General features: G+C 44.6%; 1 protein-coding gene across 7 annotated transcripts in view; it reads left to right on the top strand.

Moving 5' to 3' along the window:
* Positions 1 to 19,190, top strand: part of VAMP1 (vesicle associated membrane protein 1) — a 127,696-nt gene that overhangs the window by 97,237 nt on the left and 11,269 nt on the right. For 3 of the 7 annotated variants that reach the window (XR_012154851.2, XR_012154850.2, XR_012154863.2), the window contains one exon: positions 8,478 to 8,563. The exons of 1 other annotated variant lie outside the window; for it this stretch is intronic. Coding sequence is in view for 2 of the 6 variants with exons in the window: in XM_073311122.2 (XP_073167223.1) it covers positions 8,478 to 8,557 (80 nt within the window). In the remaining 4 variants the exon portion in view is untranslated. Of the gene's footprint in view, positions 1 to 8,477; positions 8,573 to 9,962; positions 10,616 to 19,190 lie in introns of those variants that run through there. 3 more of the 7 variants (XM_073311122.2, XR_012154859.2, XM_073311132.2) reach the window with 3 other exon arrangements.

Here is a 19,190-nt window from a genome sequence, read left to right as displayed (position 1 = left end):
CCCAAGGCACAATAGATCTCAGCTCATTCTCCAGTAGCTATATCAGCTCTGAAATGCTAACAGGAGATAAAACTTTTTTTGTCAGTAAAGTCCGAAGATAAAATTCTAAGGCAAACACAAAGCACCAACCCAGGAACCAAACCCTGCAACAAACCCCAGTGCCAACTCTGTCCTCATATCTATTCAAGGGACACCATCAGAGGACCTAACCACATCAGCCACACCATCAGGGGCTCATTCACCTGCACATCTACCAATGTGATATATGCCATCATGTGCCAGCAATGCCCCTCTGCCATGTACATTGGCCAAACTGAACAGTCTCTATGGAAAAAAATAAATGGACACACATCTGACATCAGGAATCATAACATTCAAAAACCAGTAGAAGAACACTTCAACCTCCCTGGTCACTCGATAACAGACCTAAAAGTGGCAATTCTTCAACAAAAAAACTTCAAAAACAGACTCCAGCATGAAACTACAGAGCTGGAATTAATTTGCAAACTGGACACCATCAGATTAGGCCTGAATAAAGACTGGGAGTGGCTGGGTCATTACAAAACCTAAACCTAATTTCCCCAAACTAATTTCCCCCTACTGCTACTCACACTTTCTTGTCAACTGTCTGAAATGGGCCACTCTCATTACCACTTCAAAAGTTATTTTTCCTCCCTTGGTATCCTGCTGTTAATTGAATTGTCTCCTTTTGTTGCTGCCAGAAATTTTGGGTTCAGTTAAAGGTTCTGGAGAGGAGTGTTCTCTTTAATGTTATAGACCCTTTTGCCTCATACCCCAGCTTCCATCCCTGTTTCTATTCCTCTTTATTCCTCTCCTTTGACTCCTGTTCTTCCTAGGTTCCTATTTCCTATCCCCAGCTTTTGACCATGTTACCATAGCCCCTATTATCCATTCCCCTCAGCTTATGCCCTGGTTCCCTTCTACTCCTATTACTTCCAGCCCCACCCCTGTACCTCACTTCTCATTAGAGACGGGCTGTGTGTTCCTTGTCTTCCATGCTGCTTGGGCATTTCCAGGGCACTGAAAGTACAGAAGGGGTAGGTCTCAGTTCAGGTGCCTGAGTAGTAAAGACCTCCGTACGTTCCACCACCATATAAATTGACAGGTTTTCACGCCCCCTTTTTGGTTTATGTCCTGTCCTCGGATCTCATTTCTGGACATTTACACATTTGATGTGGTGACCATTTTGAAAATGTTTTTTTATTTTTTAATAGGAAACATTAGGACTGTTTGGGTGTTTTTCACATTTCAAGACATTTTAAAGGTTAGAATAAAAGACTTTTTTTCAGGCTTTTTACACATTTTTAAATAGTTTAGCAAACAGAAATAAAGTGTAAAGAAAAATATGTTAACAGGCCTTTTTAGAGAAAAATATTTTTATACAGTGTAACGATGCTGGTTCTGGCGGGACCCAACTGCAAGTGCCAATTCAGGACAAATTGCTTAAAGCAGGACAGATACAGCCCAAGGCTGGGGTTTCTAGGCACACCAAGGCAAACCCAACCAACCAGACACAGAAGACTTCGATTTTACCCCACTGGCTAACCACAAATCACACAAACAATTCCCTTAGACACTCCAGTTTCCCAGTATCACCACCAGTGCCACTCGTTATGGGGACAAATGATTGTGAAAACCAATACCCCAGTAAAAGAAAAAAGGTTCTCTCGATCCCAAAGGACCAAGCCCAAGACCCAGGTCAATATACAAATCCGATCTTACCCACAAATCACACTGTTGCCAATCCTTTAGAATCTAAAATCTAAAGGTTTATTCATAAAAGGAAAAAGATATAGATGAGAGCAAGAATTGGTGGAATCAATTACATACTGTAATGGCAAAGTTCTTGGTTCAGGATTGTAGCAGTGATAGAATAAACTGCAGATTCAAATCAAGTCTCTGGATTACATCCACAGCTGGGATGGGTCATTCAGTCCTTGGGTCAAAGCTTCAGTGTAGCAAAGTTCCTCCAGAGGTATGAAGCAGGATTGAAGACCAGATGGAGGAGCTGCAGCAGCTTTTTATATTCTCTTGCCATGTGGTTTCTCTTTCTTTGTCCCAAGGACAAGCTGTCCATCACATGGCATGGAAAAACCTCAGAGTTCTCTCCATAGGCATGTCCCTGCATACCTTGCTGAGTCACAAGGCGTGTCTGCCTTCTTTCAATGGGTCAGGTGTATAGCTGATGGCCCTTAATGGGCCATCAAGCAGGCTAAGCAGAGCTGACACCAACTTGTCTGGGGTGTCACCCAGAAGCATAGCACAAGTTTGAAATACAGACAGTATAGAGCCAATACTTATATCTTTAAATACAAAAATGATACATGCAAACAGATAGCATAATCATAACCAGCAAACCATAACCTTGTCTTAGATACCTTATTTGACCCCCTTTATAAAAGATTTGGTGCCACTACAGGACCTTGGTTGCAACAATGTTCTATACGATCCCAGTTCAAGTCAATAACGTCACATACAGTTTTGTTGCCAAGAAGGCCAATGGCATTTTGGGATGTATAAGTAGGGGCATAGCCAGTAGATCGAGGGATGTGATCGTTCCCCTCTATTCGACATTGGTGTGGCCTCATCTGGAGTACTGTGTCCAGTTTTGGGCCCCACACTACAAGAAGGATGTGGAAAAATTGGAGAGAGTCCAGCGAAGGGCAACAAAAATGATTAGGAGTCTGGAACACATGACTTATGAGAAGAGGCTGAGGGAACTGGGATTGTTTAGTCTGCAGAAGAGAAGAATGAGGGGGGATTTGATAGCTGCTTTCAACTACCTGAGAGGTGGTTCCAAAGAGGATGGTTCTAACTATTCTCAGTGGTAGAAGATGACAGGACAAGGAATAATGGTCTCAAGTTGCAGTGGGGGAGATTTAGGTTGGATATTAGGAAAAACTTTTTCACTAGGAGGGTGGTGAAACACTGGAATGTGTTACCTAGGAGGGGGTAGAATCTCCTTCCTTAGAAGTTTTTAAGGTCAGGCTTGACAAAGCCCTGGCTGGGATGATTTAATTGGGGATTGGTCCTGCTTTGAGCAGGGGGTTGGACTAGATGACCTCCTGAGGTCCCTTCCAACCCTGATATTCTATGATTCTATGATTTTATGAAATAAAGGCTTTAAATTAGTTATAGAACATGTATTTTTAGAAAAAATAAAGTTGGGTTGGGTTAAACAGAGCACAAAGTGAGAGAGGCTGTAGAACAGCCGAGAAAAGCAAAGCCTTTCAGCCTGTTACAGAAAGAGAGAGAAAATCAAGTGAGAGAGGCTGCAGAGAGTTTTAAAATTACAGGAAAGGAAGAAAAGCCTGTGTCCCTGACCAAGCGCCAGAGACAAGAGAAAATCAGTTTACCCCTTTGCTGCCCCTAGTCAAATGCTAGTAATTTCAGGACAGTCAGCCTTGGACAAGCCACACCTCTTGCCTGAGTCAATCAAAAGCTATTCTTTAGACAAGTTTCAAAACTGAATTTTTCTGAACCAATTACAATGCACTAAGGGGTGTGGCTATGGACCACTGGCCCGTTTAAAAAAAATGCATCTCTTTAAAGCAGTGGTTCCCAAACTTGTTCCACCGCTTATGCAGGGAAAGCCCCTGCCGGGCCAGGCCGGTTTGTTTACCTGCCGTGTCCACAGGTTCGGCTGATCGCGGCTCCCAGTGGCCCCAATTCGATGCTCCAGGCCAATAGGTGCTGCTGGAAGTGGCGCGGGCCGAGGGACTTACTGGCTGCCACTTCCAGCAGTTCCCATTGGCCTGGAGCAGCGAACTGCTGCCAGTGGGAGCCGCGATCGGCCGAACCTGCGGACGCGGCAGATAAACAAACTAGCCTGGCCCGGCAGGGGCTTTCCCTGCACAAGCGGTGGAACAAGTTTGGGAACCACTGCTTTAAATAAATGAATGAAAAGACTGACACTGTACATAACAGAAGTTTTTGTAGAAAGATACTAGCCTTTTAAAAAAAAAGTGTTAAAGTTTTGCCTAAAAGAAAACTGCTCTAAAACTTATTACTTGTAAACTGTAAAGAAAGCTTTAAATACTTTATAGAATATGTACACCCAGGCTAACTTAAAAGAAAAAAACCTGCTTATGTGAAACAGTTGATAACACTTTTTACCAGAGATAAGAAAGCTATTTCTTCCCCACACTCTTTCTTTCCTAAATTTTTAAAAATCTAAATGCTGTTAAACCAGGTAAAGTTTTTGTCATAAACATACAACTAAGGGTAGCATAAAATTCCTCCTTTACCTTTAAGGGGTTAAGAAGCTCAAATAACCTGGTTGGCACCTGACCAAAAGGACCAATAAGGGAAGAAGATCCTTTCAAATCTGTTGGGGGAGGTTTTGTTTGTGCTGTCTTTGTTCTCTCTCAGGACAGAGAGAGGGATCAGGCAGGAAAAAAACCCTCTCCTAAAACCCTACCTGAAATAAGCATCTAGAATTACAAAAATTGTAAGGTTTCAGAGTAGCAGCCATGTTAGTCTGTATCCGCAAAAAGAAAATCCAGTGAAGTGAGCTGTAGCTCACGAAAGCTTACGCTCAAATAAATTTGTTAGTCTCTAAATGCCAAAAATTGTAAGTAAAGGCAAGGAAATGCATTAGATTATCTTTTGTTTCAGCGTTAGATTATCTTTTGTTTCAGCTTGTGAATTTTCCCTACGCTAAGAGGGAGGTTTATTCCTGTTTTTGTAACTTTGAAGTTGAGCCTAGAGGGGAATCCTCTGTGTTTTAAATCTTTTTATTACCCTGTAAAATTACCTTCCATCCAGAGGTGCTTCTTTTACTTGTTTCTTTATAATAAAGTTCTTCTTTTAAGAACCTGATTGGGTTTTAGTGTCCTAAAAACCCAAGGATCTGGTCTGTGCTCACTTAGTTAACCTATTGGTTGGTATATTATTCTCAACCCTCCCCAGGAAAGGGGGTGAAGGGACTTGGGGGGATATTTTAGGGAAATAGGAACTCCAAGTGGTCCTTTTCCTGAATCTTTGTCTAAATCACTTGGTGGTGGCAGCAATACCATCCAAGGACAAAGAAAGGATTTTTGCCTTGTGGAAGTTTTTAACCTACGCTGGTAGAAAGAAGTTTAGGGGGTCTTTCATGTGGGTCCCCACATCTGTACCCCAGAGTTCAGAGTGAGGAGGGAACCCTGACAGTTTTAACAAACTTTTAAAAGTTTAACATGGAAAAAAACTGCATTGGTCATTTTTGACTGAGATGAAAAATCCTGCAACATGACATAAAGATCTGTCTTTATAATCTAAGGGATGCTTAGTGGAGATTTAGCAGAAAAAATATTTAAGGTACACTACCCTAGCCTTTCAAAAATAGTGTTTGCTTATTTTTAAAATGATGCATCTTAATCGTAGGACTGGAAGGGATCTCGAGAGGTCATCTAGTCCAGTCCCCTGCACTCATGGCAGGACTAAGTATTATCTAGACCAGTGGTTCTCAAAGCCGGTCCACCACTTATTCAGGGAAAGCCCCTGGCGCACCGGACCAGTTTGTTTACCTGCCGTGTCCACAGGTTCGGCTGCTTGCAGCTCCCACTGGCCACAGTTCGCTGCTCCAGGCCAATGGGGGCTGCTGGAAGGGCCGCCAGCACGTCCCTTGGCCTGCGCCACTTCACGCAGCCCCTATTGGCCTGGAGCGGCGAACTGTGGCCAGTGGGAGCCGCGATCAGCCAAACCTGTGGACGCAGCAAGTAAACAAACTGGTCCGGCGTGCCAGGGGCTTTCCCTGCACAAGCGGCAGACCGGCTTTGAGAACCACTGATCTAGACCATCCCTGACTGGTGTTTGTCTAACCTGCTCTTAAAAATCTCCAACGATGACGATTCCACAACCTCCCTATGCAATTTATTCCAGTGTTTAACCACCCTGATAGTTAGGAAGTTTTTCCTGATGTCCAACCTAAACTGTCCTTGTTGCAATTTAAGCTTATTGCTTCTTGTCCCATTCTCAGAGGTTAAGGAGAACAATTTTTCTCCCTCCTCCTTATAACAACCTTTCAACAACAATCAAACAAAAATTGTTCAACTTGTAAATTGTAAAGAAAGCTTTATATACTAAAGCATAATATAGAAATCCTCCCTTGAGGGTGCCTACAATAATTTTTTTTTAAAGCAGTGGGGGAAATTTTGCTGTCTGGAGTGGCTTACGACTATGAATGCCTATCTCAGGGCAGGCTGTCAAAAACAGGCCAGACACCCCAAACTGGTAGTCTGTTCTTTAATTAGATTTCACCAAGCCAATAACAAAAGTGAACTCTTGGATCTACTCTATCAGTCTCACCAGCAGGAGAGTGAGTTTGTGTGTGTGTGTTTTTGGAGGGGGGGGGGGGTGAGAAAACCTGGATTTGTGCTGGAAATGGCCCACCTTGATTTTCATACACATTGTAAGGAGAGTGGTCACTTTGGATAAGCTATTACCAGCAGGAGAGTGAGTTTGTGTGTGTGGTTTTTGAAAAAAGGGGGGGGGGTGAGAAAACCTGGATTTGTGCTGGAAATGGCCCACCTTGATGATCATACACATTGTAAAGAGAGTGGTCACTTTGGATGGGCTATTACCAGCAGGAGAGTGAGTTTGTGTGTGTGGGGGGGGAGGTTGAGAAAACCTGGATTTGTGCTAGAAGTGGCCCAACTTGATTATCATACACATTATAAGGAGAGTGATCACTTTAGATAAGCTATTACCAGCAGGAGAGTGGAGTGGGAGGAGGTATTGTTTCATGGTCTCTGTGTATATAATGTCTTCTGCAGTTTCCACAGTATGCATCCGATGAAGTGAGCTGTAGCTCATGAAAGTTTATGCTCAAATAAATTGGTTAGTCTCTAAGGTGCCACAAGTACTCCTTTTCTTTTTGCGAATACAGACTAACACGGCTGTTACTCTGACACCAGTCTTACCTTAGAGTCACAGACAAAGTAAAACTATTTCCCCATGTTTATTCCCCCCTCCCCCTACTGTTCCTCACATGTTCTTGTCAACTGCTGGAAATGGCCCACCTTGATTATCATTACAAAAGGTTTCCCCCCCACACCCCCGCTCTCCTGCTGGTAATAGCTCACCTTACCTGATCACTCTCGTTACAGTGTGTACGGTAACACCCCTTGTTTCATGTGCTCTGTGTATATAAATCTCCCCACTGTATTTTCCACGGTATGCATCCGATGAAGTGAGCTGTAGCTCATGAAAGCTTATGCTCAAATAAATGTGTTAGTCTCTAAGGTGCCACAAGTCCTCCTTTTCTTTGCATGTAGCATTTTCAAGGTGTAATAGGGCCATTAACCAATCCTTTGTATTATGATTTACCTTGATGGCCCATCTGATTTTGATAGTCTTTCTGGATGGGGAGGGAGATGATTCCCATGCTTGAGCTCACAAATTCAGAGCAAACATTTTCAAAGCAAAATTTATATATTTTCTTATAGCCTGGAATACCACCATTATAAGTGAAATTAAGGCATGCAGCAATTTACAAACCATAGAGTCCAAACACTAAATACATTCTTATAAGACTATTTTGAGCAAAACTAACATCCAGGTGAACTGGGCAGGTATCTAGCTATGGATTTGTTAGTTCTTAGCTAATGTCTGCAGTCTTGGCAAAAGCTGGCACCTGGTCTGTCAGTGTCACAGTTACGATAGATAACCCACATTTACATATGTCTTCCAAAAAAAAAAAGTAAACTTTAAAAAGACAAAAGCCACATGTCAGCATGAAGGATTGAATGCCGCTGGTAAGGAGAGAGATGAGCATGTTTTCCCATAGTTCCTCTTGCTTTTTTCAAAAACTGTTCACTTTTGCAACAACATTTTTATTAGACATAAAACTATACTAGCATGCTTTTATATTGGATCTACACATGACACTAAGGAAGCAGCATTTTGCCACAAAAAGGCACCCATTTTTCATGAAGCTATACTTTTGTAACTGCATGAAGATGTAAGCTAAAGACTTACCCAGCTTACCCTGATTATCAGAAGAAACATATCCCCCACACTCTCTCCCCACCTTTTTTTTAAAAACCTGTGAACTTTTGCAACACAAGAATTTTTTTAAAATAAATCTATGGTTTTAAACATCACACTAAGAAAGAAGCATTTTGTAACACAGAGGCATTCTTTGGTTTCAAGTCAGAATTTTTAGTGATTTTTTTTTGAACAAATGAATAGCAGTTTCATTTACAAATATGTGCATTATCTGAAAACCCACAGATGCCCAACTATGAGACAGAGCCCAGCATCTTCACCAGGAGTTGGAGTTTTCAGACCAAAAAACAATCAGCTTCACTGATGTGAGGTCTTTTGAAAAGCATTTAGACATGAGTATTAAAGTAGTGTATCGTGAAAGACTGACACTGTACATAACAGAAGTTTTTGTAGACATATACTAGCCTTGTTTTAAAAAAAAAAGTTTTTATTTGCTTTTTAAACTTTTGCCTTTTTTTATATAACAGGTCGGGAACGGTGCCCGAAAATCCTGTTTGTTTTGAACATGACAGACATTACAGCATCCAAAATATCAAAGCCTTTATAGGAGCACTGTATTTATGTGAGTACTGGCATGCCTGTAAAACCACTGGTGTACATGTATTAGTGAAGAATGCCTTGAAGTGTATGGGGAAAGAACGAGATGTCCCAGCTGTAAACTGTTTTGCAGGTTGAATGCCTGTTTAGAAAGACGCAGATCTCTGTCAGCAGACAGTAAAATTGACTGAAACTAGAAGTGTTTTTGATAAGTATGGTTTCTATGATGTTAAAAGTCATAGGGTATGTCTACACTACGGAATAAGGTCGAATTTATAGAAGTCGGTTTTTTAGAAATCGGTTTTATATATTCGAGTGTGTGTGTCCCCACAGAAAATGCTCTAAGTGCATTAAGTGCATTAACTCGGCGGAGTGCTTCCACAGTACCGAGGCTAGAGTCGACTTCCGGAGCGTTGCACTGTGGATAGCTATCCCACAGTTCCCGCAGTCTCCGCTGCCCATTGGAATTCTCGGTTGAGATCCCAATGCCTGATGGGGCTAAAACATTGTCGCGGGTGGTTCTGGGTACATATCGTCAGGCCCCCCTTCCCTCCCTCCCTCCGTGAAAGCAAGGGCAGACAATCGTTTCGCGCCTTTTTTCCTGAGTTACCTGTGCAGACGCCATACCACAGCAAGCATGGAGCCCGCTCAGGTAACCGTCACCCTATGAGTCCTGAGTGCTGGCAGACGCGGTACGGCATTGCTACACAGTAGCAGCAACCCCTTGCCTTGTGGCAGCAGACGGTACAGTACGACTGGTAGCCATCATCGTCATGTCCGAGGTGCTCCTGGCCACGTCGGCTGGGAGCGCCTGGACAGACATGGGCGCAGGGACTAAATTTGGAGTGACTTGACCAGGTCATTCTCTTTAGTCCTGCAGTCAGTCCTATTGAACCGTCTTATGGTGAGCAGGCAGGCGATACGGATTGCTAGCAGTCGTACTGTACCATCTTCTGCCAGGCAGGCAAGAGATGAGGATTGCTAGCAGTCGTATTGTACCATCTTCTGCCAGGCAGGCAAGAGATGAGGATGGCTAGCAGTCGTACTGTACCATCTTCTGCCGAGCAGCCATGACATGTGGATGGCATGCAGTCCTTCTGCACCATCTGCTGCCAGCCAAAGATGTAAAAGATAGATGGAGTGGATCAAAACAAGAAATAGACCAGATTTGTTTTGTACTCATTTGCTTCCCCCCCCTCCCCTGTCTAGGGGACTCATTCCTCTAGGTCACACTGCAGTCACTCACAGAGAAGGTGCAGCGAGGTAAATCTAGCCATGTATCAATCAGAGGCCAGGCTAACCTCCTTGTTCCAATAAGAACAATAACTTAGGTGCACCATTTCTTATTGGAACCCTCCGTGAAGTCCTGCCTGAAATACTCCTTGATGTAAAGACACCCCCTTTGTTGATTTTAGCTTCCTGAAGCCAACCCTGTAAGCCGTGTCGTCAGTCGCCCCTCCCTCCGTCAGAGCAACGGCAGACAATCGTTCCGCGCCTTTTTTCTGTGCGGACGCCATACCAAGGCAAGCATGGAGGCCGCTCAGCTCACTTTGGCAATTAGGAGCACATTAAACACCACACGCATTATCCAGCAGTATATGCAGCACCGGAACCTGGCAAAGCGATACCGGGCAAGGAGGCGACGTCAGCGCGGCCACGTGAGTGATCAGGACATGGACACAGATTTCTCTGAAAGCATGGGCCCTGCCAATGCATGCATCATGGTGCTAGTGGGGCAGGTTCATGCTGTGGAACGCCGATTCTGGGCTCAGGAAACAAGCACAGACTGGTGGGACCGCATAGTTGATGACTTTTGAATCTCATTTCCTGTTTGGCCAGCGTGACAAGCTGCAGGTGACCATGCAGAGCTCATCAGCACAGGTGACCATTAAAGCAAATACTCACCAGCAACCACATACCACACAACAGAACCACTAACCCAGGAACCTATCCTTGTAACAAAGCCCATTGCCAACTATGTCCACATATCTATTCAGGGGACACCATCATAGGGCCTAATCACATCAGCCACACTATCAGAGGCTCGTTCACCTGCACATCTACCAATGTGATATATGCCATCATGTGCCAGCAATGCCCCTCTGCCATGTACATTGGTCAAACTGGACAGTCTCTACGTAAAAGAATAAATGGACACAAATCAGACGTCAAGAATTATAACATTCAAAAACCAGTTGGAGAACACTTCAATCTCTCTGGTCACTCATTTCAGACCTAAAAGTGGCAATTCTTCAACAAAAGAACTTCAAAAACAGACTCCAACGAGAGACTGCTGAATTGGAATTAATTTGCAAACTGGATACAATTAATTTAGGCTTCAATAGAGACTGGGAGTGGATGGGTCATTACACAAAGTAAAACTATTTCCCCATGTTTATCTCCCTCCCCACCCCCCACTGTTCCTCAGACGTTCTTGTCAACTGCTGGAAATGGCCCACCTTGATTATCACTACAAAAGGTTTCCCCTGCACCTCCCCCCTGCTCTCCTGCTGGTAATAGCTCACCTTAAGTGATCACTCTTCTTACAGTGTGTATGGTAACACCCATTTTTTCATGTTCTCTGTGTATATAAATCTCCCCACTGTATTTTCCACTGAATGCATCCGATGAAGTGAGCTGTAGCTCACGAAAGCTTATGCTCAAATAAATTTGTTAGTCTCTAAGGTGCCACAAGTACTCCTTTTCTTTTGGCCCACATAGAGAACATCCATATCCAGCATGTTTTGCAGGGTGGGGAATTTAAAGTAGGGTCCTATTTCTTAGATTGTTATGGTGTCATAGCTGGTAATGGCTGCTTTCTTCACACTGTCCCAACTACTGCTGGGAGAATGACTGCAACCCGCTGCTTAATGCAACATATGGACAGTTGTACAGTTGAACCCTCATTAAGTCCTAATTTCTTAGAAATCAGGAGTATGAGGTGAGGATGATATGGAACATGGATGGAAAGCCTTGTTAACAAGCAATAATCAGGTGGGGGATTTATTACTTTGAAAAAAAACATGTCATGGCCTTTGGTTCCTAGACACACCTTTTACAGAGGTAGAACAAACAGTATCTGTCTGTATTACAAACTGCAGCCCAGGAAGCATATTCATTACTATGATTTTACCAGCTTCTGCCCTTTTGTTAACAATATTAAGAAGTACCCCATGGGGCACCCTGTCATCGTATGGGAGGATTTGGAGGATCTCAGACAGTCCATTGGTGTGATGTTCCCCTCTGGTATTATCTGGACCTGTGATCTGCTAGGTCACTCCAATCCTTGACTCTGGGGGCCAGCCTTACCCTGCTGTGCTGTGAGAACCCCCACTCCTGGGCTGTTCACACACAGCCTCTGGCATGTAAGCTGCTCCTTGGATTGTGCAACCGAATGACACTAGCCAATACCTCCAGTCCCAGACACAACCCTAGGAACCTCCGTCTTGCAGTGTCCAGTCATGCCCACTGGACGCTGCAAGCTTATATGAGTTCCTCAATTTAACAAAGAAATTGATCTGTACCAGGCTTATTATTGCAAGGGGAGTCTCTGACACACTTCAAACCAAATGCACTGCTTCAGGTGAAATAAACAAACAGATTTGTTAAGTATAAAGATAGATTTTAAGTGATTATAAGTCAAAATATAACAAGTCAGATTTGGTCAAATGAAATAAAAGTAAAATGCATTCTAAGCTGATCTTAACACTTTCAGTGCCCTTACAAACTTAGATGCGTCTCACCACAGGCTGGCTGGTTGCTGTTCAGCCAGGCTCTCCCCTTTGATCAGCGCTTCAGTTGCTTGGTGTGGTGTCTGTAGATGTAGGTAGAAGAGAGAGGTAGAGCATGGCAAATGTCTCTCCCTTTTATCATTTTCCTTCTCCCCTCTTGGCTTTGCCCCTCCCACTTCAGAGTCAGGTGAGCATTACCACATTGCAGTCTCAAACTAAACAAAGGAAGGGGGGGTGACTCACTCAAGAGTCCAACAGATCCTTTTGTTGTTGCCTTTTGTTGCTGCCAGAGTGTGGGCTCTGAGATGGGGCTGGGGATGAGGGGCTCAGGGCTGGAGCAGAGGGTTGGGTGCAGGAGGTGAGGGCTCTGGCTGGGAGTGCGGGTTTTGTGGTGGGGCCAGGGATGAAGGGTTTGAGGTGCAGGAGGGTGCTCCAGGCTACAGCGGGGAGAGAGGACTCCCTCCAGCTCTCTCTCCCTGCAGCAGTACCTGGGATGGGGCGTGGGGAGATGCCTCTCCCCACCTCAGCAGCTCCAGGGCTAGGGCTGCAGAATAGGTGCCCCTTCCCCAGCCCCAGCAAGTCTGGGATGTGCCTGGATCTGGACCGTGTCTCTCTGGCCGTGCCTGGGGCTGGGTTGCTCTGGCTGTGCCTGGGGCCAGGCCACTCCAGCTCGGCTGCACCTGGGTCTGAGCCACAGCGCCCCGGCCACATCTGGGTTGGCCATGGCAGGTCCGGGCCGCAGCTGAGTTGGGGCTGGCAGAGTGGTGCCCCGGCCACAGTAGGTCTGGGCTGCCCTGGCTGCAGCAGGTTGGGGGCCAGGCTAGCTTGGGGCCAGGGGAGAGAGCACCCCTCCTGTAGCCGGTCCCTGTTTGGTTCCCTGAGCCCCTGCATGGTGCTAAATAGGCTGTGCAGCTTAGAGGGAACTTAGGTGTTGTCTGTACTATGATACTGATTCTGTGATTTTTGTGAGTAAGGAAGTGGAGTGGAACCCATGCCTAGGGGATTATTTAGGTGATCTGACTGGCAAGATACCACCAGATGAACACATTGTGGAATCTGTATCTGCACGGCCTAAAACATACAGATACACACTCGCCGGAGGTAAGTCCTGTACACAAGTAAAAGGGAGCACACTAAACTTGGGGCATATTGGGAAAATTAATTTGGGGAGTTTAAAGCTCTCATCCAGGGCTACTGTTTGAACCCTGAAGGGGAGGACCTAAAAGAGCTTGTGATACAGCAGCATGGGATTCTGGGGGTGAAAAAATACTGGTTGATAGAGACAAGAATTCTTTAAAATACCCAGAAAGTCATTTACGATAAAAGAACCCTGAAGGCAGATTTACAACCTTGCCATATTGGTGTAAGATACCCCCATACTTCCCCCCTCTTCCACCCAGGCTAGGAGGTAAACTCTGCAGATGAACTTCTGAACTCTTGGGGCTGCACTGACCAAGGCATTGATTATTATGCAGAATCACATCTAATTTGTCCATCCTTTTTCCTTTTTGCTTTGTGGCCCTTCAAAAAATTGTTAGAAAATAGTAATAGGCAGTTTTGCATGCCTGAAATACTGTGAGGTATTAAGAGTTGTTGGCAACAGTTGTATAAAGAGTTGTTACATGTATTTCCATATATCACATTTTTGTAAGGTTTACCGGATACTTTTAAGAATGAATGCTTATTTCCTAGTGTAACCCTTCTGCCTGTCAGAGTTGGCAGCAACAAGGGCCAGGTTCAGTATCTAGGGGTTCCATTTTAATAACACAATACAAAACCAGCTCAAGCCCCCACCCAGTGACCGGGGACAATTACATACCACCCCCGTGGGCGCCTCTAAGAGTCAATACTTCCCCTCTTGCAAGCACAGAGTCTGAGTGTAGCAAAAGCCTTTTAATAAAGAAAAGCAATGCGGCATTCTGTTGGGGAAACATCACAAACAGGATTCATAACACAAACCATGAGCAAAAGACCCTCCCCCAAGTAAGTTTGGCAGTGTCCTTTTCCGCTCAGGGTCTTAAGTCCAGCAACCCAACAGTCACCCCACCCACAGTTTCTGTCCTTGGTCAGTGTAGCCCCAAGAGTTCAGAAGTTCATCTGCAGAGTTTACCTCCTAGCCTGGGTGGAAGAGGGGGAAAGTATGGGGACATCTTACATGCTCTGCTGCTCGGGTCAAGAGCCAATTGCCATGCCTCTCTGTGGGGTTGTGCTGCAGTCTTTACCGCCAGCTGTGCCTCTCTGCCAGCTGTCCTCCTAGACGCTCCTCTCCACTAGCCATCCTGCTAGCTGCTCACCAATATGTCTTCAGCCCCCGCCCCCAACTTAACACAGAACTCAGTGATTTCAGCTCTTAGTAACTTCAGCTCTTTAACAACAAGGAGTCCGGTGGCACCTTAAAGACTAACAGATTTATTTGGGCATAAGCTTTCATGGGCTAGAACCACTTAATTAGATGCATGGAGTGAAAATTACAGATGTAGGCATTATTATACTTTCATTCCATGCATCCAATGAAGTGGATTCTAACCCACAAAAGCTTATGCGCAAATAAATCTGTTAGTCTTTAAGGTGCCACCGGACTCCTTGTTCTTTTTGTGGATACAGACTAACACAGCTACCCCCTGATATTCAGCTCTTTAGTGATTTCAGCTGGTAACAGGAGGGCCCCAGGCTGGCACACTTAGAACCCCTAGCCCAAAGTAGGTCTAACACTTAGACCTAGGAATCAGTAATTTCAGCTCTGCAGCATATAACAAGACTCCCAACAGAGTCAAAATTAGCTCTGCTATTACACAGTAGAAAGAGGAGGGGTTCAAAGTGATGTTTAAGACCCTAGACACAGACCCAACCTCTCTCAGTTCACTGGGCTTTGGAACTCATGTGCCTTGCCTAGCAAGTTCTAGGTGGTTGAGGGCAAGTCCATCCGTCATAAAATGCCAAGTACAGTTCTATTGTCCTTGATTCACATAACCAGGATAACAACACTTTATTACTCCTGCCCCAATAACAAAGAGACTGGGGATCCCACAGCAGCCAAAGTGACCATTTGGGCAAGCAGTCCCATCATGCTAGGCATGGTGGGTGTGCCCATGCAAACAAGATCAGCCCCTGAAGTCCTTTTCTACAACTCACTACCAGATGTCAGGGTAGAGCTCATTCTGACTCTGCTTACACTAGTAATAAAGTGAACCTATTTCCTCTTGTTTTTTCCTACCCCCCCCCCCCCCCAGATGTTCTGGTTTAACTTGGATTTAAACTTGGAGAGTGGTCAGTTTGGGTGAGCTATTACCAGCAGGAGAGTGAGTTTGTGTGTGTATGGGGGTGGGGGGGATGTGAGAAAACCTGGATTTGTGCTGGAAATGGCCCACCTTAATTATGCACATTGTAGGGAGAATGGTCACTTTGGATGAGCTATTACCAGCAGGATAGTGAGTTTGTGTGTGTGGTTTTTGGGAGGGGGTGAGAGAACCTGGATTTGTGCAGGAAATGGCCCAACTTGATTATCATGCACATTGTGTAAAGAGTTGTCACTTTGGATGGGCTATCACCAGCAGGAGAGTGAATTTGTGTGGGGGGGTGGAGGGTGAGAAAACCTGGATTTGTGCTGGAAATGGCCCACCTGATGATCACTTTAGATAAGCTATTACCAGCTGGACAGTGGGGTGGGAGGAGGTATTTTTTCATATTCTCTGTGTATATATAAAGTCTGCTACAGTTTCCACGGCATGCATCCGATGAAGTGAGCTGTAGCTCACGAAAGCTCATGCTCAAATAAATTGGTTAGTCTCTAAGGTGCCACAAGTACTCCTTTTCTTTTTGCGAATACAGACTAACACGGCTGTTACTCTGAAAAGTGAACACAGTGATTATAGATGTCCTGTTGGAATCTGCTTCCGAAAGCAATGAAATCAAGAAAGCCTTTGCAAAATACATAAGCCACAGGAACCTGAATATTATGTACATTGTGCAAAATGTGTTTTTCCAGGAAAAAGAGAGCTGTACAATTAATTGAAATATAAAATACATGGTTCTCTTAAAAACCCACTAAATAAACAGCAAATTGCCATGTTGGCATGTCAAATGTACCCTGAGTAAGACACATTCTTTTCGGAGGCTTTTAAGGATGCTACTAAAAAACCCTAAGGGGACCTATTGGTGGATTTAAATGCTTCAACTGTCAAATCCTACAGTTTGAAAATAGGCCTTCACCCTCCCGAGTAGCCCTGTGTAAACATTTTGAAACAGCACATAAAAAGTCATATTTTTTACCAAGCCCCGACCATTTTAAGAACGGCCATATGCCTTACAAGTATGTTTAGCCATGTGCGGAGAAAGCTGGCACTTTTAAAACTGCTTATCAAAGCCAGACTGTCAATCTTCAAACTCACACCATGAAAGACAGGTCTGGTCCTGCTGAAACGTGTTTGGGGCACCTCTGGACATGCCTGGCTTTTTCCCTTTTGCAAACTCCACCACCCTGTGGTCATTTTCGGGTAAGTCATCTGTATCCAATTTTAAAATCTGATCAATTTCTTTAAAAATATATACACAGTGACAAACACCAGTTACCATGAGGGGGTCTTGTAGGTGTTTCTGGTGAAACACAATATTATCAGAGTTATAATTCTAAAAAAAGTCATGGTAGTTTTAGGAAAGAAGCTACTGTCTGGGGAAAATCCATAGGAGTCAAAAAAACTTGCCTGGCCTGTGTTTTGGTACATAGAGAGCCAGCTAGTGTTCCCCTGGTAAGTTGTGAGTATGTGTGTTCATAGGCGCCACGGGGAAAAATTAGTGGGTGCTCTGCACCCACCGGCAGCCAAGCTTCCCGCCCCGCCCTCCGTCCCACCTCACCTCCTACTCCTTCACCTCCTCCCCTGAGCGCGCTGTGTCCCAGCTCTTCCACCTGCGACCCAGCACTTGCTGCCGCCAAACAGCTGTAGCAAGCTCCGGGAGGGAGTGGGGAGAAGCGGGGACACAGCGCGCTCAGGGGAGGAGGTGGGGAAGAGGTGGGGCTGGGGCGGGGATTTGGGGAAGGAGTTGAATAGGGGCAGGAAAGGGGAGGAGTTGGGGCAGGAACTTTGGGGAAGGGGTTGGAATGGGGGCGGGAGGGGGCGGGGCAGGGGTGGAGTCACGGCGGGGCTGGGGGCAGAGGGGGGTTGAGCAGAAGTTGGCACCTATGTGTGTGTTAACATATGTGTGCATTAACAATCAGCCCCATGGGTCTGGTGGCCATAGAACACTTCAGGAGTAGGTTTCTAGGAAAAACATCTAAAAATGAAGCATCCTTTGGTAAAATATGTGCTAACTGCACAGTGTTCATAATCACATATACAGTCGAACATCAAAAATACAGACACCAGAGTTATGGACTGACCAGTCAACCGAACACCAAGTGAAACTGGAAGTAACCAATCAAGCAGCAGCAGAGACATCCCCCCCCCCACTCCCAAAAGCAAATACTGTACTGTGCCTGTATTTCATCTTAAAGATAGGCACATCTACCTTTGTAGATAGGGAAGGCTGCCTGTCCCCACCCGCGATCCCCATCCCCACTCATGGGGCAGCCACGTACAGTAAGACGCTGGAGCCGGAGCCAGCTAGCGGAGCTGGGGTCTGTACGACTTTCACCCCTCCCATTCCAGGATGGACACATCACACACGCGCACACACACACACGATTTTCAGTCATCAAGTTAAGACCCTGCAGCAGTTTGTAGCCTGAGGCCATAAATATATTTAGGATCCGTGCCACATGCAACGTAGAATTAATGCATATCATCTGGTTTAATGTTTCTACTTGCCCCTACAACATACAATCATGGTGGTGTTGACTGGGTTTGTCTAGCACACAGGCTTCACGGTTATCAAAGAGCTGACCCTTCCAACAGTGGAAAATGGTTTTTACTATTACAGCCCTATGTAACGTCATCTTTAAAGATCTGTTGGCCAGACTCCTTACTTTTTACAGTCTTTTTTCCAAAGACTTGCTTCATGCAAAACCAGCACATGAATATGAGGTTTATTCTTCTCAAAGGCTGATTCTCTTTGTCTGCTTCATCCTCTGAAGATGTCTGTCAAAAGCAAAGAAAAAAAATAGGTTTCAACTTTTTTGTTGTGGCAATTTAAAAGTAAAACAGGCAAAAAAATGTCACTCATGTTACCTCTACTACTCTGTCGTCTGTTTCTGAATTATCATCATCCCCAGAAGCCCTGCTGCTGGGCACTGCCTGGGTCTTCATATTATCTGTCTTCGATTCCTGTTATTAAAAACAAACATATACATATATTTAAACTCTTATAATTATAAATCAATTACTTTTTAAAAATGCTCTAAGCTGTTTTACCTCATCATGCACTTCTGGCTTAGGTAGTTTTGCATCTGGAGGCAATTCGCTACACACTCAAGCCATGGTCCTGTGTGGACCTGGTTTGGTTATCTGTCAAAAAACAAAAAAGCACATTTTAAACTCATAGTTGTAATAATTTTTTGAGAACCTTAAAAAAAACTTGGTTGTGTTACCGTAATAACATCACCATCTGCCCATGAATCATCGGTTACTGCTTTCCTATCCTCTCACAATCTCACCACTACCATGTGCATGTATATAAGCTCTTCTTCTTTCCTCTCCTATAAAAAATATAAATATATTTAACCTCTTATAATTTTGCAACAATTTGTTATACTATAATATAGAATGCCTTACCTCTCTCCCTGACACTGCCTGTTCCATAGCTGGCAACAGATCTCTCCGCACCCTGTCCTGAAGTACTTTTACATCTTTTTCCCCATTTACAACTAGTGATGGCCCCATGGAATCTCCCTGTTTCTTCAGGTCAATATCTGGATGGAACATGGAGTTCAGTATTGGTGATGTCTCTTCAGCAAAATAAGTGTGAATGGGTTGTCTCTTC

This window comes from Lepidochelys kempii, chromosome 1 (genome assembly GCF_965140285.1).
Source record: "Lepidochelys kempii isolate rLepKem1 chromosome 1, rLepKem1.hap1, whole genome shotgun sequence".
Lineage (NCBI taxonomy): Eukaryota > Metazoa > Chordata > Testudines > Cheloniidae > Lepidochelys > Lepidochelys kempii.
Note: the sequence above shows the minus strand (reverse complement) of the source record. Positions and strands in the feature narration are given on the sequence as shown.